We start from the raw sequence: 23,866 nt of genomic DNA on the forward strand, positions 1-23,866 counted from the left end.
TCTATACATAGCCGTAATGATCCTGGGCTATATGAGAGCTAAAGCATAGACGCAACGTTGAAATCACGTCTTTGCTCAGTGGGACCGTTACATGTATAGTGAAAATGTTGCAGATGTGTTGCGAACAGAAATGCAACTTGAAATGAGTGTAATTCAATAAGCAAACTGCAACATGTTTCTCTGCCCCCCCTCCCTCCCTCCCTCCCTCCCTCCTTCCCTTCCTCCCTCCCTCCCTCCCTCCCTCCTTCCCTCCCCCCCTCCCTCCACACAGAGCAGCATCAGTACCTGCAGCTCGGGCCCGGCCCTGGCCATCTCCTTCAGCGTGTCGCTGCCCAGACTCTCCACCAGCTGGCTGAAGCGCTGGCTCTCCATCTGGGCCAGACGCTCCTGCTTCTCCACCTCCAGGCGGTCCATCTCCTTCTTATAGCTCAGCTCCTGCTCCCGAGCCTTGGACAGCCGCTGCAGCTCCCCCTCCTGCACACACACACACACACACACACACACACACACAGGTTTGCATCAGTATACTTGTCCATCCATCAATACATTAATTTGGTGACCAGATGGTGACCAGCTGACAGCTCTACCTCTCTCTTCCCCCGAGTTGTGACTTCAGGTCTGATGAAACAACTACAAAGTTTGATCCTGGACCTTTAGCCCAAAGTGGTCTGGTACCATGTGCACTTCTGCACCTCCTTATGTTTGAATATGGTGTTTATGGACAGTCCATGACTAACACAGAAGTCCAATAACAACACGCTCAGGTTCACATCAGGGAGGCCATTCCTCCAAATCACACCACAAACACTATTTCTAAAATCTTGTTAGTGTTTTAGAGGGAATTTTGGCTAAAATACATTACGTTATTTTAATGTTCAGTTTCCTCTAGCAATAAGGGTTAGACTGATATATGGGGTGTTATTATTTTCCTGGGTTTCAATGTGTTTCAGAGGCTTTTCCTTCTGACAAGAATAATACATGAAAATGATGAAAATGCTCAAAAAAGCTACTAAATATTGCCTATCAGCAGCTTCATTCCATAAATATCGGTATCAGTGCCGGCCTCCAGAAACCAATATCGGTCCAAGCTTCGTTCAAATGTGGGATGCAGTGCTAAAAAATTTCTTTGGATACTTTATTGTAATAAAAACAGTATTTTTAAAGACGGGTTTGTGGTTTAGAGGAAAATCTGGTGTGACACCGTTGATGTTGTCATGCCAGGCGGTGATGCTGCTGCGGTGGCACATTACTGCAATTACTCTGCATTACTGAATGAATACAGAGGAAGCACTGCAGTAATGTAAAGACAAACAAACAGTCACACACACACACACACACACACACACACACACACAGGGGGGGTTCAGTACGTACGGCCTCGATCCTCTGGGCCTCGGCCTTCAGTTTGGCCTCGTTGACCGCCGCCTCCCCCTGGATCCGAGCCGCCTCCGCCCGGGACTGAGCTTCAGCCTTGGCAGCTCCTGTGCTCTCCACCGCAGCACTGCACACACACACACACACACACACACACAGTCAGGATTGGGAGGCAGCCATATCCACATTACTGATTACTGATCATTAATGATAATTACTAATTTTCAAAAGTTTCCTGTGTGTAAATATCTCATGAAAGCATGAATACTCATTCCCAAAATATTGTCACATTATTGATATTGGAGGTATTTGGTCTAAAATATTGTGATATTTGATTTTGTCAATATCGCCCAGCACTATGATGTAGTACAGCGGTTCTCAACGTGGGGTCCGGGGACCACCAGGGGTCCTTTAGAAGGTTCCAGGGGGTCCCCAGCAAATTGATGAATTGTTAAACTTCACCATTATTTAATTTACCAACACAATTAGAGAATGTAGAAGAGTGACTATTTTGATCATAGTTTCTCTGTTATCTCTCTACTTACAATACAGATAGTCATGGGATTCTGGACAAACTCATATCTGACAATAAAAATATTCTCAGATTTGGGTCCGAGAGACAAAATCTCATCAAATGAGGGTCCGTGGCCCTAATGTGGACTACTTTAGGGGTCCTTGATATCAAAAAGGTTGAGAATCACTGATGTAGTATATGATGTGTAGTATGTATTTGGTGTAGTAAACAATGTGTATGAAGTATGTATATGACCTAGTACAGAATGTATTTGATATGTACAGTATGTAGTATGTATATGTATGATGTAGTATGGTATATGATGGTATGTAAAACCCTTTGAGATGCTTGTGATAAACAGCTATATAAATAAACAGACTGGACTGCTCCTGCAGTCCTCCCAGTCCTCCCAGTCCTCCCAGCAGGTCTGTGTTCACCTGAGAGCCTCCAGCTCCAGCAGCTCCTTCCTGGCTCTTTCAGCCTCGGCCTGGTCGGTGATCCGCTGCCTCTCCAGCTTGCCCCGGGCCTCCTGCTCCAGCCGCTCCGCCTCATGGCTGCACACACAGACAGAAGAAGGCCAACTTTATTGAGCTTTCTATTCTTCAGTAAACAATATACTGGTTGTATGACCTCTCAAATCCTTAGTAACATAGATCTACTTGCTCAGGTCACTTGGTTCCCAAGCATCTGAAACAGCATCTACACAGCCTGCCATTCAACTGAAAAACACTGATTTAACAACCTTACATCTCCCACACCCAATATCTTGGCAACTAATCTTGTATCCATCATGTCTAATGTTTATCAAACCTAATTAAAGAAAATTAAACCAAAGCAAAAAATAGGACCTCTAATAAGTGGATTTAAGACATTTTAAGGCCTTAATATTAGATAATTTAAGAGTTTTTCAGACCTTTTAAGGACCTGCAGATGTAAGTTCTTTAACCACACAGTCTTTTAAGAGAAAAAAAAAATAATGCTTTGTTTTAAAAAAAATAATTGATTTAGTTAACATTGGTGGTTATTTTCTTATGATGATCACTGACCGGAGGCAAGAGTTTGCCCACTTTTTGATTTACAACTACATCACTGGTTACATGCCAATCACCACTATTATAAAATGTTATAGGTGAAGCACTGCTGTATGTGTGTGTGTGTGTGTGTGTGTGTGTGTGTGTGTGTGTGTGTGTGTGTGGGTATGACTTAAGTCACTTTCAGGGACACACACCAGACTTAAGACCAGTTGATTGGAGACGGCTTGTGCAATTGGGGACAAAAGCCGTGTCCCCAATTGGTAAAAAGCTGATTTCTGGGTCAGTGGTTAAGGTTAGGGTAAGGGTTAGGTTTAGGCAAGTAGTGGTTATGGTTATGGTTAGGGTAAGTCTCCAGGAAATGAATGTAAGTCTACGTAAATACCCCAAAAGTGACATAAGTAAGACTGTGTGTGTGTGTGTGTGTGTGTGTGTGTGTGTGTGCGTGTGCGTGTGTGTGTGTGTGTGTGTGTGCGTCTCGGACCGTGCGGCGGCCTCCTGGGAGTTGGTGGTGATCTCGATGGCGAGCTGGACGCTCTTCTGCAGGGCGTCCCGGGTGCGCTGGTCGACCGGCTCCACAGACTGGATGTCCACGCTGCTGATCACCAGGTTGTTCTGGTTGAAGCGCAGGCTGGGCCGCACCGCCAGCTTCTCATCGAAGCCGAACACCGCCGAGCAGATGATCCGGTTCGAGTTCTGGACACACAAACACACGGAAAAGGTCTGAGATTGCTGACCAGGGTTCCCACCGATTCTGTGACTTTTCTACGACTTTCCATAACTAAGTCAGAGCGCTTAAGACAAAATGGTATCAAATTTGGGTGCGTTTCAGGGACCTTGGCATGAAACAGTCTGGGAACCCCTTAATCTCTGTTGGTCAAGACAAACCTTGTGGAAGTCGTCAAACTGCACCGAGGCCACGGCTCCTCTGACCCGGGAGGCGATGGCTTTGCAGGCGTCGCCCACAAAGTCCGGCACTGAGAACAGAGCCGCCGCCTGGGCAGATTCTGTCGGAGTCTTCAGATCAAAGTGCCTGAACAGAGCAGGAGAGAAGAAGAAGAGACAGATAAAAGACAAAGAGAGAAGAAGAGAGGGGGGTCAAGTTTGGAGACGTATTCAGACATGGTGAGTGAAAGATAATGGAAACTGAATAGACTGACAGATGGGGAGAAATGTTTGCATGTCTGCGCTGGTGTGTGTGTTTTCTCAATTGTTAGAGCCACACTTAGATATAATCCACCAAAACAAGCACTTTATTTCAATTTATTCACCTATCTTACTTACTTTATCACTGTATTTTGCTACAGTGTATTTTTGTTGTAGGAATAACAAGCAAACCAATTCAAAAAGTTGAAATTTTACGGAAATAAGTGCTGATTCTGCAAGAAGCACTTTAACATTTGCGCATGAAACTTCTCTGTTCATTATGACCTTTTTGGTATTGCAGATGTTTTTGTGTTTTTTGTGCACTGTGACTATTTATTGTGGCTTTAGTGTTTCCTTGTATTGTTTTTATTGTGGTTTTACTGTAGTTTTGTTATTTGGTGCAGGTTTTTTAAACTCCTGGCTGCAGGCAAAATTTCCGTTAGGGGACAATAAAGATTGAATTGAACTGAACTGAACTGAACTGGTTGATCTATATAATTAGATGCACGCCAAATTGAGGAGTGGCTCCTAACAATCCGTATAAGGTCTTGAATGAACTTCTATCAGGTATTTACAGTTACCAGTATGCAAGGCAACAACAAACTGCCAGATTTCTACAGCGGCGTGTCGTGGCTTTACCAGTTGTAGGACAGCTGCAGCTGCAGCCGGGCGTGGTCGGCCGTCTCGATGGTGATGATGTCGGTGAAGAAGTCGGGTCCCAGCAGGAGGCAGACGGCCTTGATGACGTTGGCTCTCTTGGGTTTGTCCCCGGACAGCGACAGAACGGTGAACTGCTCGTCCGGCCCCAGCATCACCATCTCCGGCCCGAACACCACCCTGCCAACCAGACACAGTGAGGACTTCACCATATCTTCACCTGCCACCTCCCCATCCATCCATCCATCCATCCATCCATCCATCCACCAATCCCTCCCTCCCAACATGAATCCTGAATCCTACCTGGCTCTCTTCTCCCTGTAGTCGTAGACCTGGACGGCGGCGTTGTGTGGCACCCGGTAGGCGACCACCCTGGTCTTGTCCCGCTGCTTGCCGGCCCCCGGCCTGCTGCGGTCCGAGCGGTCGGCCAGCGGGTCGTGGGGCGAAGCCAGCAGGTTCTCCACGTTCTGGGGCAGCTCCTTCTCCCACAGCTCCTCGTCCTGCGTCAGCATGTAGGTGTGGCCGATCACCGCCCGCACCTGGAGGGGAACGTCACCATCACACAGACCGTCTCAGTAGCCGTGGGATGAAAGATTTCCTTGTTACAGTAATGCGATTCTTTTTTTCAGTAACGAGTAGTGGAAGGAAGGAAGGAATTACAATTTCAAATACAGTAATTACATTACAGTTACTAATCCCAGTAATCTACTGTGTTACTTAAACCTGAACCCCCTTCAACCTTTTCTTTTCCTCTCCTTTGAAAGTTTTTTTTTTTTCCAAATCCCGGTTTGGTCACCGGTTTGGTTTTCCTCATATGTATAAAAGGCAAAACAAAAGATGGAGGATGAGGGAGAGACGCAGACTTTCAGCAGCTGGAAGTTTTCCTGTTACTTTGAATTTATCTCAGTCAAGGATGCAAAGAACATCCTGAATGGTTGTAAACTTTGTCTGGCAGGAAAACGCTTTCCACAGCGAAAAACACAACATCCAATTTATCAATCCTGTCTTCTGATTATAGGATCAGTTGTACATGTCCATAATAACACCTCTGTAATTATGTTTTATAACTTTATTACTTAATGCTCTCACTGATATTAATACTTTAATACTTTTCTATAATCTATGAATGAATGATCCACTTTCATGCTCTGCTTGGAGTATGATCTCCTGATTTTGTATGTCTTACCATTTTATATTTATTGTTATTATTGTTGTGTGGTATCGTTTAATTATCTTGTTATTTTTTGTTTTTGTTAAATGTTTTGTCTAATTGTCTTTATATTGTATTTTTGTCGTTGAGGACCCCCTTGAAAACGAGATGGAACATCTCAAGGGGGATATTCCTAATAAAGAATTTCCAACAAAGCTTCTAATACGCAACAAAACAAAGTGAAACTCAGGGAACTAATTACTGCTGCTGTTGAGGAATTAGTAAAGTAATGTGATTAATTTTTAAATGAGTAAAAAGTAATTGATTGAGTGACTAGTAAGTAGACCAGTGATTCTCAACCTTTTTCATATCAAGGACCCCAAAAGTAGTCCACATTAGCGCCACAGACCCCCATTTAATGAGATTTTGTTTCTCGGACCCAAATCTCAGAATATTTTTATTGTTAAATATGATTTTGTCCAGAATTCCATGACTGTCTGTATTGTAGGTGGAGAGATAACAGTGAAACTATGATCAAAACAGTCATTCTTCTACATTCTCTAATTGTGTTCACTTCTTGTAAATTAAATGATGCTGAAGTTTAACAATTCATCAGTTTGCTGGGGACCCCCCTGGAACCCCCTCAAGGACCCCTGGTGGTCCCCGGACCCCGCGTTGAGAACCAAAAAGAGTCAAAAGGCAGGTTGAGAGTCAAAAGGCAGCTTAGACCCAGAAAACACCCACCTTTCCCGTCTTCATGTCCCGGACGTAGATGCCCTCGTTCTCGTCCAGCGGGATGGCCTGGCGCTTCAGCACCACCTCCACGGCGCCGGGGGGAACGTACTCGATGGGGCCGCGCAGCATCCAGCGGTCCCCGGGCCGCCGGAGGACGCCGCTCCTCCGCGAGCGCTTGGCCCTCTCCTCCATCGGCTCCTCCTCCTCCTCCTCCTCCTCCTCGTCGCGCTGGCAGAGAGAACGGGGGAGAGAGACGAGGACGAGGGAGAGAAGGGTTAGCGTGGCGATGCACTGGAGCAAGGGAGGCGGAGGGGGAGGGGGAGGGGGAGGAAGGGGAGGAGGAGGAGGAGGATGAGGGGGAGGAGGAGGAGGAAGGGCTGGACATGGAGGAGAGGGGGTTGGAGAGAGGCACTGAGAGGCAGAAGGAGAGAGGGAAAAAGTGAGAAGGGGGAAAAAGTGAGGGAGAGATTTTAAGAGATTGAGCCACAGAGGGAGGAGGAGGGAAGGGGTTGGGAGTGTGATTATGAATGGACATGGTGTCAGGAGAGCGGATGGGGGATGGAGGGGACAGGAAAAGAGGACAGGAAGGGAGAGAAGAAGAAGAACAGAGTCGGGGTAGAATGGGTTAGCCAAGTTAGGAAAGGAGGATGGTGCAGCGAAGGACAGGAAAACCTCATTCCTCAATAAACATCTCTCATTTTCTCCCTTTTTCTCTCTAGAATAGTCTATACTCGTGTCCCTGTGTAGTTGCATTAGCAGTAAAGACGTTTTGGATGGTTCTCACTAGGCTTGGGCCGATATTCAATATTCGTGAATATCGCGATATTTTCCGCGAACTGTCAAATATTGGTATCGAAAAAAATTGTCATTGTATTTCAAGTGGGTTCCATTGTTTCCTCCAATGCTTGAATAGTAAGATCAAATTTCTAGAAGAAGAAGAAGAAAATAATACCCCACAAAAAAGAAAAAAACAAAAAAAAAAACCCTGATAATATTGTATATCGTGATATTTTGGCAGGACAGCATCGCAATATTAAATTTTGGATATCGCCCAAGCCTAGTTCTCACATTGAAAAGGAGTCTGTGGTGTTTTAAGGCTGAGGATTAGTTTTAGGTCTGAGGTTGGGGTTAGATTTAGTTAGGTTGGGCAGGCATGTAGCAGGGAGGGTTAAGGTTAGATCTGGAATGTAGTCAGATTTTGTGTGTGTGCATTCCTCTTCTTGTGAGCAGCCGGTTGCACCAGACAAGCCGTCCAGACCAGTACAGTACAAATATGTTTAGGCTCAAGGTTTGTTTTCCCAGTCAGCAGCCCCTCCCTCCCTGCGTGCCTTTCTACTCCATCGCCTCCTCCTCCTCCACACAGAGACACGAGAAAACAGTGAGTGGAGGAAAGAAAGCAAGCAAAGACGCTGAATATCTTCCATCTTCTCTCCAATGCACTGAACTATCCATCCCTCCATCCTTCCTCCCACAGCATCTCCTCCTCCTCACTTCACCTCCCTCCTCACCAGCTCACCCTGATCTCACACAAATACGTGACATGAACACGACTCGTTAACACCGCATTATGTGTTTGTCTGCAGTAGTAGTGTAGCAGTTTAGTAGTACTGTGGTACTTTGGTAGCGGCTGTCGATCCAGATTTGTTTTGTTGGATGCAAAGAAGCAAGGTGCTCCATTTGCAAACGTGTCTGGATGTTGAACGCACTCTGTGAAGGAGTGAGTCATTTATCTCCCTTTGATTCCAGACTTTTTAGATGGTGAAACCCTGCATTACAACAAGGTTAATCACCATTCATCATTTTCTGGGAGTTAACACATCATTGACTGCCATGGGAGCAGTGTTTTGCAGAACTGGCGAGTCTACTTTGTTCAAAAAAGAATTACGGTCCTGTAGTTGTTGGTGCCAACTTCCCCCTACTGTAACTGCCAGGGAAACTTGATTGCTTTATTGCCATTGTTTTCCAACCGGACGTCTCCTCCAGAGGTGGGGACAGACAGTCAGACAGTTTTAATTGCTTGAGACTTGACTTGATGCATGAAGAGAAGACTTGAGACTTGACTTGGGTTCAGGTGACTTGACTTTGATGACTTGAAAAGGTTTCTAAAGTCTTGACTTGAGATCTTGTGTTTGTGTAAATGACTCAGATTGAAAGTGATGAGATTTGTTCCAGCAGACGACTGAATTTAAATTCTGTTTTCTGAATTTGTATGGAATGATTGAATTTATTGAAGTTGAAACTGATTATAGAAATCAAACTCATGATGCTCTTACCACGTTTTTATCCTATTAAAACCATATTGCATTGAAAAGTCCTAGATATTTAGTTTTCTTTAAGATATTAAATTGATACTGGACTCTTTGATACTTTGTTCTGACTTGACTTGCTGTTCTACATTTAGACTTGGGACCTGACATTAATGACATGGACTTGACTTGAACTTGATTTGGAAATCTACATTTAGTCTCGGGACCTGACTTGTGCCTCGAGACTTGGGACTGACTTGGTCACCCCCTCTGCTCTGCTCACCTGCTCGGTGTCGTTGAAGGCCTCCACGGCCCGCAGCACCAGGCCTTCCTCCTCCGACAACACATACACATCCTGGATGCCTTGTTCAAGATGCTCTCCAGGCTGCAGGAAGAACGAACGCTCACCCTGACCGACAGAGAGAGAGAGAGAGAGAGAGGCAGGTTGGAGGGGCAGGACTGTAAAAAAAAAATCTGTGATGGTTTTTTATTGGTTGGAGTTTTTATTTATGCCTCCTGCAGCAGCATGAGGTCACCATGAAAGATACTCTTTTCCTAGATTTCCAGGAAGTAAAAGTAATGGGAGCCTAACCCTACATAATTACATCCACTATGTCCATCTATGCATTGAATGATTTTGCAGAATGATTTCATACGAAGAACACCAGTAAATTCAGTTTAATCCAGACTGGGGCTTGGTCCTCCTCACCTTCACCACCCTCTTCTGGCCCAGCTGAGGTTTTCCGTCCAGTCCCACGGGGTCCAGGATCACGCAGTACTGCCGGCTGCTCAGAGTCGTCACGTTGACCACGCCCACCACCTCCTCGGCCACGGAGGGGATGTGGGCCTCCCTGTCGGCCATGGTGACGAGCCACTCCTCCCCCGTGCGCCGGTCCCGCCCGCCGGCGTCCTTGAAGGGCCGCAGAGCGCGAACATGCAACGCTTTCTGATGAGGGGGGAGGGAGGACGAAGATGAGACGGAAAGCAGGAAGAAAGACGAGAAAGACGCCACAATAATACATTCTATACAGAGGGTGCGCTTGTTTTAGGGCGACGATGTGCGGGCTGGGTGGAGTTTGCGCTCGTTTTAAAAACAGGCAAATCCTGGTGGCGGTGAATTCAATTCAATGACCAAATGTCAAAAAAGAGCATCGAAAGAAACATTCAAAGTCCAGTTCAGTATTTCCACAGTTGTTAAGGTAGGATTTTTTCATACTGTTTTCATATTGTTTCATTTGTGTGTGTAAACATGTAAAGTGGGCGTGAATTCTTAGAATGGGGGAAAGTTACATGCTGCCTAATCTCGCATAGTCACACCTGCATGCAAAAATAAGGAGTGGGGAATGTTCTGTTGTCTTTGGGACTAGCTGCTAGTAGGAAACACACCGGTGAGCAGCAGCAGCAGGCTCCGCCCACAGCAAATTGGTTTGCTCTGCTTGAATGAGTTTTAGACGGAGGTGTGGCTCTGTGAGATTAGAGGCCGTCTAATCTGGACAAACTACAGCAGGCTAAATTAAACATTCAGTGATCTGTCATGTTGAGGTGTGGGTGTGTTTTGCTGCACCCTGTGGCTTTTTATGCAACCGGCTGCGGCACTTACACCTCGCCCTTTTCCAGTGTTCACCTGTCACATGACCGGGAGGGGGGCGGGCGCTCTTAAACAAGCGCACTGCTGTGTTAACTGATCACTAATCAATCAGACCAGAGGGAGACAAAGTTCAGTCACCTTGTCAGTGAGGATGAAGGCGTTCACAATGTCAATGACCTCTTCATGAGCTCCTGGGAGATACGCTCCCACCTTCCTCACAAGCCACTCCTCACCTGGAAGACACACACACACACACACACACACACACACACACACACACACACAGGTTGGTTTGTGTGAATAAAATGACAGCCATTGGCAACAAAAAAAAAAGCATCTTTTAGCCTGGTTTGGACAATACAATCATATCTGTTTCTATTCTACTGTGTTGTTGTTTATGTTTTCATGTCACAGACCCTTAAATAGACACATCTGATGCCACCGTTTGATAAAATTTTGTCCCAGAGACGCATTTTGGAAGATTTTTGCTGTTGTCGATTTAGTACTGAATTGTCAAACTGTCTACACTCTATGTGGGAGAGTCAGTAGCAGTGAGAGTGAAGCCTGTGATTACAGTGCTCATAATTTCTAGTGAATTCAGTTACAATGTAATTAAACTAGTCCTACTTTTTTCCAAGACCCAAATTTTAAGCACTGGTCTAGCATACCAGTGACTAGGGAACAGATAATAACTGGTATACTATGCAAGTCAAACGTCTTGTGATTGATATGATAAATTTGTTTTAAAGTAATTGAAGCATATTACAGCACTGTTTTTAAAAATTCAATAATCAGGGTATATGCAGGAATCCTGAAGTTAAATTCAATACCTTTTAAGACCTTTTTACCTTTTTTAAGACCATTTCAATATATTTTAAGACCTCAACGCCACTTCGAGCTGTAACCGGTTACATCAGCGACACACCTTTAACTTACATTTACCATACATTGATTTTGAGATTGCAAAACTAAACAGTCTTAGTTTGCGATAACTTCTATGGACCACTGTATCAATACAACAGAATTCAAATAGGCCAGGAGGGAACAAAGCTCAAGAGAATAAACTGAGTGACTAACCCAAAGGCAAGGTTTATTAAAAGTAACACGCTCACACACACATGCACACATGCACACATGCACATACACACACACACACACACACACACACAACCCGGTCATTAACAAAAATCTCTGTGGTCTTTGCATGCTTTGCTCTCTTCACTTTCACTTTCCATAGTACTTTCCACTTAGTGACAGTCTATTCCGGGTTATGCATTACTGTTTCCGGTTGTAGTTAGTTGTGAGGAGCAAAATAAATAAATTCACGGAAACTTTTAGCACATAAACTCTTTGGACAAATAGGCTATTCACATTAAAAAATAGCTACAAAATTTAATACCTCATAAAATGACTTTTTAATACTTTTTAAGGGCCTTAATTTTCCCTAAATTGATTTATTACCTTTTAATACTTTTTAAGACCCCGCGGACACCTGATAATATTTAATATCTAGATAATTTTAGTCAAGTGAGTTTTCATATGGGCGTGAGCGTACCGGTGACCCTGCGGACGCCTCCTCGGTCCACGCCCTCCTTGCGGGCCCTGAGTCGGATCGCCTGGTTCTCCCGGATCACAGTGGCCTTGATGGTCTCCAGCACCGCCACCTCCTTCCTGGGGATGTAGGTGCCTGTCGGGGTCAAAGGTCACGCATTATTTTTCTCATTATCTCATTCTAAAATTAGATCATCTGACATACAGTACTGTGCAAAAGTCTTAGGCACCCAAGAGTTTTTATATAAATTGTGTCTTAGATGTTTATTCATTTTTTTGGTCAGTAGACTGCTCTTTATAGTACATTTTTTGATATTTAGAAACTTTTCATTTAATTATTTTTGAAAGCAGCTTTGCTTTACTTTTTTCTTTTACATGTGCCTAAGACTTTTGCACTGTACTGTAATTACGGCTTGAATGACAATAAAACTCAATTTCGATTATTACCTTAAATTGTTCACTAACTTAATACATTTTTTTTTACAATTGAGCATTATTTTAGAAGATAAAACCCGTTTTATTTTGAAATACTGAGCAATGAACATCCATTTTCTGAAATTAATATAAAATGTTTTATAATGAAACCTTCATTCGTTAAATTCATCTAATCATGATGTCACAGAAACACAAGGCAGGCCACGTTTTAGACTAGTGTTAGATGGGTGTATTGGTTTGTTGATACATTGGTTATATATTGTATTTATTAAAAATCAGATATCAGCCAGTCGGTGTGGTTTATGATGGAGGTTCCTCCCCCAAGCCGGTCGATATGTTTTTATTCTTACTATTTTTATATCAGATGTCTGACCAGAGAAACCATTCCAGTGTGGTGTGGGAGGATTTTACTCAACAGGCTGTAAAACTGCCTCATCCTGCCTTAAAGAGCTGCTAACCCACCTACGAGAATTTCATTAGTCTGGCTTTCAGTGGAGAGTTTTAGTTTCCCATGACGGTCTAAATGCTACAAATCCTGGGGGAAATACTGAAATACACTGAATACTTCGTAATTTTTTTGGGGGGGGAATTTTTCTGCGAACACAAATGAATTTCCAGGGAGAGAGACGACAGAGCGTGTTGCTGAAGACGCACCCGGCCCTTCGAACAGCCACTCGTCTCCTGCCACTCTCTTCTCTCCTCCCTGCTCCTCGAAGTCCAGCAGGGCCTGCAGACGCAGAGCGGTGTCCGGATACACGATCTGCAGAGGCGTCACGTCCTGAGAGAGAGAGAGAGAGAGAGAGAGAAAGAGAGAGAGAGAGGGGGATGGTGATTAGAAACATGGAGGAACAACAGCAGAGAGAGCAGAGAGGCACACAGCCTGATGCTGCACAGTACAGTATCTGCAGCATCAGTATCGGCGCTGATCCAGTTCCCCAGTAAACCAAACGAAAAGATCAGCAAATGCATATATCAGTGTCCGGATATTGATATATTTAATGACACACTTTATTTGAAATGGGCACAATATGAAACTTTTCCAATGGAAGAAAAAAACTTGTGTCCCAACTTGAAAATGCAGAAGTGCTGCTGTTTGTGAATTTCATAGGCAGAGCAGAAGAGGAACCTTCGTTATGCAGCTAAATGTCATTCTGCTTTATTAGGCCAAACCCTCTGTCCTTTATCTGTGAAGAAGCTGTTTCTATCTGTTAATCTATTCTGAATAAACTGTTTCTATCTGTTAATCTATTCTGAATAAACTGTTTCTATCTGTTTATCTATTCTGAATAAACTGTTTTTATCTGTTAATTTACTCTGAATAATCTGTTTTTATATCTGTTTATCTATTCTGAATAAACTGTTTCTATCTGTTAATCTATTCTGAATAAACTATTTTTGAGAGTCCATCAATAAACTGCTATATTCTCTATCCTATGTAGCCTATGTATCCTATTTGCTATTTTATTATTTGATTTCTTTCACTGAGGATTATTATTCAATGCATAATTTGATCAAATGAATAAAGGAACTTGTAGAATTAATTAATGTAAATTAAGTCGTACTTGGATCAGTCCTGGTATCGGCCAATCTACTTCATAATGTACTCTGTACCCAGATTGGTTTTGGAAAACTGGTATCAGGTCTGGTCTGGCATCCGGCCCATAATGTTAAAGGCTAAAGCGATGCTAACAAACTTTTATTGACCCTTTGTTTGCCCAGAGAAGATCTCACTTCGGCACCGATGCCTCGCTTCACAGTGACACAGCAGCTCCTCTGCAGCAGCGGGTGTTTCTGCTTAAGGGAACATTGGCAGCAGTGATGGAAGAAGAACTGAGATCTTTTACTTCAGTAAAAGTAGCAATACAACAATGTAAAGATCCTCCATTACAAGTAAAAGTCCTGCATTCAAAATCTTACTTAAGTAAAAGTACATAAGTATTGGCAGCAAAATGTACTTAGAGTATCAAAGTAAACGTACTCATTATGCAAACTGTCCCCATTTAGAGAGTTAAATTTTTCATAACTTATTGGAATATTAATACTGATTTATTGACATACATGTACATGTAAGCAGCATTTTAAAGTTGTCAACGTGAAGCTAATCTTAACAATTTAGCTATACTTTTGGGTAGTCTAATCTATAACAATGCTATTTTATAGTTATTTTATAAAGATGATCAAATATTTTAAATATAAAACATTGATCTGAAAAGTAACTATTAACTATAGCTGTGAAATAAATGTAATGGAGTAAAAAGTACAATATTTCCCTCTAAAATGTAGTAGAATATAAGTACAAAGTAGCATAAAATGGAAATGTAAAAAATGTAAAATGTAAAGTACCTCAAAATTGTACTTCAGTACAGTACTTGAGTAAATGTACTTAGTTACTTTCCACCACTGATTGGCAGAAGTTCTTCAGACTTTGGAGAGCCCTTCCCTGCTGTCAAAACCAACCCACCTGCTGGACCTCCTCTCCCGGATAGAGGGGGAACGGGTCCTGCGTCAGGCGGATCTCTAGGTCGGCGTGGCGAAGTTTGGCCTGACCGGATTGGTCGAAGAGGACCTGGCCGTTATCGTCGTGGGCGACGGGGTTGGCGACCACGCAGTAGTGACGTGGAGGCACCATGATCATACGGGCCGGGGGGAACAGCACTCTGGGAAAGGAACAGGAACAGGAGCGTTGAGATGCACAGAGTCACATGATGTCACACGCATTATGGTGATTGTAATCAAATGACAGCCAATGAGCTGTGTGTATGGTAAAGTCCCGTATTGGTAGGAAATGCATGTGACATCATGGGAATACTATGAATACACCGCTCATTGGCTGCGGCTGTCATTTAATTACAATCAGCTGTTATTTTCCAACCAAGATGGAAAGTGATGGAACAGAATACTATGAACGGGATTCGGTCACATAAAGTTCACACTTGAGCATAAATATGTTTGTTTATGTTTTGAGCACTTGAGCATAATTAATAATATTTTTCTTTACATCAGGTATTTTGCTTCTACTGATGTACTGTATGTTTTGACTGATTATCACATTTCGCTGCATTTTAAATTGCATCTCTTAAGTACAAGTTTTGGCGGAGCATCGCATCAGAAACTGTTCAATTTAGTTGTGATGAGTGAAGCAAACACAGATCCAGATTAGGCCTTGACCTCTTTATTTTACATTTCTGAAAACACTGTAGTATGTTGGTGAAGAATGCATTCTAAAACGCACTCTTTCAGTCATTTTAAATTAGCTATTTTTTTACACCAGTAAATCTACTGTGACTCAGGTAAAATGTCAGCAAAGTGACAGTATTTCTACTTAAGTTAAGTATTTTGCTACTCTTTCCACCACTGGACAGTGGACAGTGCAGTCAAACGAATTGACTGCACTGTTATGACAGCTAAACATGACTTTCCATGTATTCTCAGGTTGTCCAGCTGTACTTACATTAGTAAAGTCTGTAAACCCGGAAGGAAAATGAACCTGTACTTTTGAGTCATGATGCATTCAAGTTACAAAAAGCTCACTTTCCGTATGTAAAAGGCAAACTCTGCAAGAATCTATGAATAGAACAAAATGTATCCGGCCAAATCAATTCTGAAAACAAGGCATCATCACCTGGTTTGCTTACACTCAACACTTTTGAAAACCCCACCGTTAACCCATTTGTTTCTGTTTGCTTCGGTGATAAAAACCAGAGTGTTTGTGTGTGTGTGTGTGTGTGTGTCTGTGTGCGTGCAGGTAAATGTGTGTGTGTACATAAGTGAGTGATTGCGTAAGTAAAATCGGTGTGTCCACAGAGAGACTACTGTCCTGTGTGGGTAAAGGTGCCATAACACACTGAAGGGTGTGTGTGAGTCTGTAGTCAAGGAGACAACAAAGTGGACTTGATGACATATTGATCCCAACAGTTCACTCAGAGCTACGAGACAATAAGAAAACATCCCATTTGATCCATAGCTTTCCTGTCAATGAAAACAGAAGATCATTAACCCTATTGGTTTCCTATATGAATTCCTAACAATGACTAGAACCTCCTTCACCGTAACCTAATCACATTTATAAAGACCTGAATGCAGCGGGTGTGAAAGTGGATCTGCATCACTGAAGAAATGGATAACATTACAGTATCACATAGTCTGTCTGTTGGCCCAGTGGTTCATATTGTGTCTGTACGTGTCTTCACAGACGCTTGCAGTCACGTCTTAGAGGGTCATTTTTGGATTTTGTGAGTAAGCTTTTCCTAACCTCAGTCATGGCTTCCTGTCGAAAACACTTCTTCATCTAAGCACTTGTCACATTGTGGTGATTAAGTCAAGAAATGGCATTTCAGTTGACCCAAATAAAGTTACCTATAGCAGTGATTCTCAACCTTTTTCCTATCAAGGACCCCTAATTTAGTCCACATTAGGGCCACGGACCCCCATTTGACCCAAATCTGAGAATGTTTTTATTGTTAGATCTATCTGTATTGCAGGTAGAGAGATAACAGTGAAGCCATGATCAAAACAGTCATTCTTCTACATTCTCTAATTGTGTTAACTGCTTGTAAATGAAATAATGCTGAAGTTTAACAATTTATCCATTTGCTGGGGACCCCCTGGACCCCCCTCAAGGACCCCTGGTGGTCCCCGGAGCCCAAGTTGAGAACCACTGACCTATAGCATTGCTTGCATTCCCCTTTGAAACCAGCCACAACCTCGCCACAAGCTAGCAACAATGTTAACAAGCCGCATTTAGGTAACTGAAGAGCAGAAGAGAAACTTTCTCCCCCCCGGTGTGAGACGTGGAGGAGGAACAATGGCTTCAAGTTAAAAATGTCAAAGTACCCGTTGTCTTTTTTTAACGGACCTAGAACTTGGCGGGGAAATAATTCCCTTCTCTACAAAAGAGAACACATCAGTGTGCGAGTTATTCTCTATTTTTCTAACATCCCCTCGAGTTTGATTCTCTTCTACTCCATCTTCCAGGCGGTATCTGTATCTCCACCACCCCCCCTCTCTGACCTCTCATTGTCCTGGCGGATGTAGGTGAGCGGCCCGATCTCCACGCGGGCGATGTTGGTGTTCTGGTCCAGCACATGGATGTAGTGGTGCGGCGGGATGCGGATGATCGACGAGTCCATCAGCGCCTCGAACTCCGGCCCGCGGTTTCCTCCCTTCTTGGACATCATTTAGCAGTCTGGAGGACAGAGAGCACAGGCTTGTTTCACTCATGATAAACCTGACATGTTATGCTATGGCTCTTCTCAATAAAGAGGCTGAAAAAGATGCAGAGTTAGAGAGGAATTCAGCAGACAAATACAGTGACAGCAGAACAGGTATAAACCCTAATAAGGCTAATAATGCTGTAATCCATACTTTATCTCTAGTACTTTTAAAATCATACATTCTACCTAGGGCTGAACAATTAATCGAAATTTTATTGAAATCGCAATATGGCCTACTGCAATTTTCAAATCACAGGAGGCGCAATATTTGTTAAAGGCGAAATGTGTGTCAAAATACCATTTTAAATTAAATATTGTGGTGCTGCAGAGATGTCCTGGCCTACACATCATATTCTACAGACTTAAGAAAACATCTTTGTTTGGTACAGATCCCCGCAAAAATCACACCATAATCATTTTAATACGTTTTTCAATGAAAATGAGAATAATGATGTAAAAATTATCATTCCCTCTAATATCGCGAATCATATCGCAATTGCAATACCAGTCAAAATAATCGCAATCAGATATTTTCTCAAAATCGCTCAGCCCTAATTCTACCTAACACGTTCTAGTGTTGAAACAGTTGCTGGTGCATGTTCATATAACCCTTTTATTTGCTATATCCTTGTTTATACTCTATATTTTTCTGTTTTTATTCCATTTTCTTTGCTGTATTTTATTAATTTGCTGCTGCCATCACCCAATTTTTCATCTTATCTCAAAAATAAAATCACATAAAACCCTGTCTGGAAAATATCTTTCAAGAGCAACTAAACTCCAAACCTAAATCTGCACCACAGATCAGCCAATAGCAGACAGCAATTTCAGTAGCATTCTTTTTAACATTAAGTGTCAGGCTTTACACAGATTTGGGTTTGGGGTTTAGTTGCTCTTGAAAGCATGTTTTCCAGACGGGGTTTCATGTGATTTATTTGTAAGATAAGATGAAACTTAAACAGTCCCTGTGTGGGAAAATTGGGTGGTTGGAGCACCAAATAATAAGAAATAACAGCAAAGAAAAATGGAATCAAAACAGAAAAATAGAGTCTGAGCCAGAGGATCTCAGGCTGTGCCCCGGCTCATGAGGAGTTAAGAGATCCTGAGCTGCAGCTGGGAGCCTGAACTAGCCGAGTAATCAATAAAACCCTAAAACCCATTCTAAACCTGAGAGTATACGAGCGTAGAGGAAGGAAAATAGGGTTTATGATGCTCTTCGTATGCATTCGATCGATAACCCGGCAGAGTCATTCTGCATCATCTGGAGCAGCTGAGGCAGGAGGATAAAGCTTTACAGTAATCAAGGAGAGATGGTAGAAAAAAAGCAAGTTCAGGTCTCTCTCTGCTTTCAAAAGACAATAAAAGACAATAGTTGCAATGTCTCCAAGATGGAAAAACAAAATCTAGCAGCTTTTCATCACGTTGCTCAGGGTGTAAACAAAGACAATTCCTAAAAGGCTGAATGTGTAGAGAGAGCTGGGATAAAAACAACAACAACCTCACTTTTTATCTGAATTTAGCTGGAAAAGGAAATCTGATCCTTAATGATGATGAACCCACTAGGAGCGGCATACAGCGGTGATGTCACTGTGATGTCATCGTGAGATTATCTCAAGAAGAAAGGTGGCTTTTCACTGGACTTTTGTACTGAATTGATCCTTTACCAGGCAAACGGCAGACACTCCCTTCAGGAATGCACTGACTAACTAACTAACACACCTACTGCGTCAACAAATCTGAGGTTCACACACACTCAGCAGTTAACACACACACACACACACACACACACACACACACACACCCACCCACCTATGGGCCAACACTGGGGAATGTTGCTTTTAATAGTAACTTGTCTTTATGTAAACCGTCTGACAATCTGTCAAAAACCTCATGACTGACTGACAAGAAATTCACACAATCTGCTACAACAAAGAACAATCTATTAAAACCAAGTATAAACCAAACAAAGGACACATGAAGAAGAAATAATGTTAAAATTGAGATAATATTCCAAAAAGCTACAAAGAGTTACTAGGTGGGTATAAAAATACTTTTATCCCACTACATCTCAAACCAAAACTTTACTTCACTACATTCATGAAAGAAGCTGCAGCTGGTCACTTTGGTGGTCACTTTTTTGTAATCAAATTATAAAAATGATTAACTTCAATTTTCATCTTCAAATAAGTCCACCAAAGCGTCAGAACAAGCATAACTCCATAACTTAAAATATTCATTTACAATACAAACCTTCAGTCTTTCATAACTACACTCGCTGAAATATCACTGATGTGCAAGAGCTTCAGGGTGAGCATGTCAGCAATTATAGACACTTGAGTAAATTCACAATAAAAAATACTTCAGTAATTTTCCACAAATAGAATTTTGAATTGAGGACTTTTACAGAGTGATCGTCTATCAGGCCGTTTCTACTTTTACTGATGTAAATTATATTAAATTGCATCTCCAATGAACAGAATGGGGGACAAGCCAGTCTGTGAACTAGAAGACCAAAATGCTCCAATATGAAAAGATGCTTTGAGTAGCATTTTAACATCAATAAATCAATAACACATTAACTTTAAGACAGTAGTAATCAAAATGAGAGCATCGCTGAGAGGACTGGCAGCCTCCACTCTGCATTTTACGTTGCGTGACACCGAGTCGGATCTGGAGGGAAATCTGCTGGATCGCTTTACGGCACAAAACAGGAAGAGGTTCTGTTCTCCCAGAGCAAACGGAGCTAAAGCTGAAAGAGTTTCTGGCAGCAGATGGTGGAAGGAGTAGGGATGGCACAATAACCGGTACTACTATATATATATATATATATATATATATATCGCAGTAAAAAAACAGTTATGACCACAGCGATAACTGCGGCTCTCATCTTTCATCATTGATGTTTTATTTTGCTCTCTAATAAATGTTGTATTCATGTTGCTGCCTGAGTTAAAGTGGATGCAGACCAGGAGCAAATTTCTTGTGAAGCATTTGACTTTATTTTAGATGCTGTTGTTAGGATTTTATATTTGTGTTGTTTAAAACGATCCTTACAGTTTCTGTAAGCTAAAGCAGCATTTTATAATTTGTGTTAAGTAATTGAAGCATGTTACAGTATTGTTTTAAAGTTTTCATGGTTTCAATAAGGGGGGGGGGGTCTTAATTTTGAGAAACACTGGCACCAACAATAGCACTGGTGTGAGAAAGAGGCTGCCGATCGGCTCCACCATGGCCTTATAAGTTTTTGGTAATTAAAACAAAGGTGTCAACAGTTCATCTGAAAATGATTTACTGATGTTGGAAAGTGGTTCATGCAGCAGCTCTCTGCAGCTTTCTACTTTATGGCAGTTCAGAGAGAGAGTGGTGGGTGTGTGGTAAACCAAGCAACTGTCGAGGTGAGTTGTTTACTTGAGTTCAAGTTCAAGTGTAGCTGCTTCCTCTAAAAACACTTTCAAAATCTTCATAATGGTGCTTTGTATCGTTTTGTGACATAAACATATATACAGTCTGTCTGTGCTTTTGTACTTCCATCCCTATGAGGACCAAATGTCCTCACAAGGACAGCAAGATGAGGAAAATCCTCCCATGTGAGGACATTTTGCTGGTCTTCACTTCTACTAGGGGTTCGTTTAGGATTTGGGGGGTTTAGGCCAGTGATTCTCAACCTTTTTCATATCAAGGACCCCTAATTTAGTCCACATTAGGGCCACGGACCCCCATTTGATGAGATGTTGTCTCTCGAACCCAAATTTGAGAATATTTGTATTGTTAGATATGATTTTGTACAGAATTCCATGACTATCTGTATTTTAGGTAGAGAGATAACAGTGAAGCTATGATCAAAACAGTCTTTTCTTCTACATTCTCTAATTGTGTTAACTGCTTGTAAATGAAGTAATGCTGAAGTTTAACAATTCATGAATTTGCTGGGGACCCCCTGCAACCCCCTCAAGGACCCCTTGTGGTCCCCGGACCCCACGTTGAGAACCACTGGTTTAAACTATACACCAAGTTTTTGCCAGATTGGCATGTTGGTCAATTTACCGGTCAAGTGATGAGAACATAGACACCAAAATCATCTTTCATCCATCCAATAGTTCAGAAAATTAACCTCAATACAACAGCAGTATTGCATTGAAATGTATGAATCTTACAGGCCATATAATAAAGGTTCTAAAAGGTTCTTCGGTGGTGCCATCACCATCACCTGATGTCACCATAGATCAGCCAATAGCAGATGGCGATGTCAGCAGCATGCTTTTACCGTTACGTGTCAGGCTGCCTTTGACAGCTGATGAACTGGCCAGTCTCACAAAAAGCATGCTGCATTCCTTTAATATTAGAATTAGGTTTAGGTTAGGGTAAGGGTTGAGGTTTGGGTTATGGATTAGGGCAGTGATTCTCAACCTTTTTTATATCAAGGACCCCTAATTTTGTCCACATTAGAGCCACGGACCCCTATTTGATGACATTTTTTTTCTCTCAGACCCAAATCTGAGAATATTTTTATTACTAGATATGATTTTGTCAAGTATTCCATGTATTGTAGGTAGAGAGATAACAGTGAAACTCTGATCAAAACATTCTCTAATTGTGTTAACTTCTTGTAAGTTAAATATTGGTGAAGTTCAACAATTTATCAGTTTGCTGGGGACCTCCTGGAACCCCCTCAAGGACCCCTGGTGGTCCCCGGACCCCACGTTGAGAACCACTGGATTAGGGAATGTGTGTATTCAATGGAAGCATAACAATACAAACAGGTTTATGAGAAAGAGCCCCAATCTGAGCTGGACATTCAAGGCAAAAACACAACGCAGAGCCAGTAGAGAGGAAGGGAAAATGTAGTAAAGTAGGAAAATGTCTTCTGTATGCAAATGTAAAAAAAGGGAGGAACCTTCACTGTCCACTGAACATCATAAACAGCATTGTTAGGGCAAAGTACGTCAGCTGTGCCCAGCCTCTGTAATGGGATACCAGCATCAGACTGAACTGGGCTGTTTGTCTCTGTAGGCCTATCATGAGGAAATAGTCTCCATAGAGTCCAGCCCCTTGTATAACTACTGTAAAACAATACACTCCATTTTGTCTCTATCTAAATCCTCAACAGCGTTTAGCCAAATAGAAAATATAGATTCATTTTAGGCAGGAATTTAATTTACTGATCACTTCTTTACCTGAGTAAGGTTGTGGGGGAAAAAAACACCTTATTATCCTTTTCAAGCTCTGTCCTTTGATAAGCTACAGGAAAAAAATCAAATGCAGGGCGTAGTCAGAGACTTTTACTTGTCGACAACATGAAGCAAATGTTTCAGCCGTTGCTAGCCCTGATACATTCCGTTCTCTTGCAAGGAGAGACAACGTCACGCAGAACTCCATTAAAAATCCTGGCAGTTTGTTGTTGCCTTGCTTATAGCCTAATGTACACAACTGGAAGAAGATGCCTTTTGCCATTTTACTAACTGACAAGAGGTGATCTTCGATACGGCATGCATCCGATGCACCAAGCAGCACTTAAAAGTCAACTTTTACAATTTCTTCACTCTGCTTTTCTATCGTCTTCCATTGTATTTTGGCGAAAGAAGACTGTGCGAATAACAAGCGAACCACTTATAAAAGTTGAGATTTTGTTGAAACGAGTGCTGCTTCGTGTATTGGATGCATGCCGAATTGAAGACTGGGTGATAGCAAGTCAGATACGATCTTAAGATATGTTCTACCAGGCATGTTCCTCTGCTGACAAACAAGGAAGCAGTTACCTGTCAGATTTTGACTGGGGTTCGGCTCCCTCCCTACAGCAGAGGTTAATTAGTGCCTTGGTTCAGACTCATCCCTACCTTCCTTGTCCTCCTGGTGCTCGGCAGCAGCTACTGGGAGGTAAACAGCTCGGTCCCCAGTCAGACGGCTTCTGACTTTTGACTCGGATTTTTACAGTGGATTTAAGCGTTTGGGGCAACTGGGGCAACTGGGGCAACTGGAGTGGGCGTGTGTGATCCCGGAAGAAGGATCATGTGGTTTCCCAGCTCTACTGCGCAGAGCTGCGTCATGCTACGCAGAGTTAGCAAGGATAAGACCAGAAGCTGGACGATGCACCCTCCAACGTAAAAGCATCACTCAAAACCCCTTTGCAACCACACGTCAATAAGGGTTTTATTTTGAAAGCTACAACCGGACGTTTTCTTCATTCTTACTCTGGTTAACTTTATACTTTTCCCTGCGCAGCGTGCGG

General features: G+C 42.5%; 1 protein-coding gene across 1 annotated transcript; it reads right to left on the reverse strand.

Annotated features, from left to right (window-relative positions):
• Positions 1-269: 269 nt before the first annotated feature.
• On the reverse strand, positions 270-23,621 carry mvp (major vault protein; the record flags this gene model as incomplete). The annotated part of the gene is made up of 16 exons (XM_071533085.1): positions 23,397-23,621; positions 17,438-17,612; positions 14,889-15,084; positions 13,082-13,205; positions 11,997-12,128; positions 10,580-10,674; positions 9,563-9,799; positions 9,137-9,262; positions 6,617-6,835; positions 5,026-5,261; positions 4,705-4,902; positions 3,808-3,952; positions 3,404-3,615; positions 2,326-2,442; positions 1,375-1,501; positions 270-474 (listed from the first exon to the last, which is right to left on the reverse strand). Coding segments are annotated over exons 2-16 (2,536 nt in total), but the record flags the coding sequence as incomplete, so codon positions are not given.
• Positions 23,622-23,866: the final 245 nt, after the last annotated feature.

The sequence above is a fragment of the Centroberyx affinis genome, unplaced genomic scaffold (assembly GCF_046629955.1).
Source record: "Centroberyx affinis isolate AG114_WGS23_722 - 3 ecotype Tasmania unplaced genomic scaffold, CSIRO-AGI_Caff_v1 ptg002320l_1, whole genome shotgun sequence".
Taxonomy (NCBI): Eukaryota; Metazoa; Chordata; class Actinopteri; order Beryciformes; family Berycidae; genus Centroberyx; species Centroberyx affinis.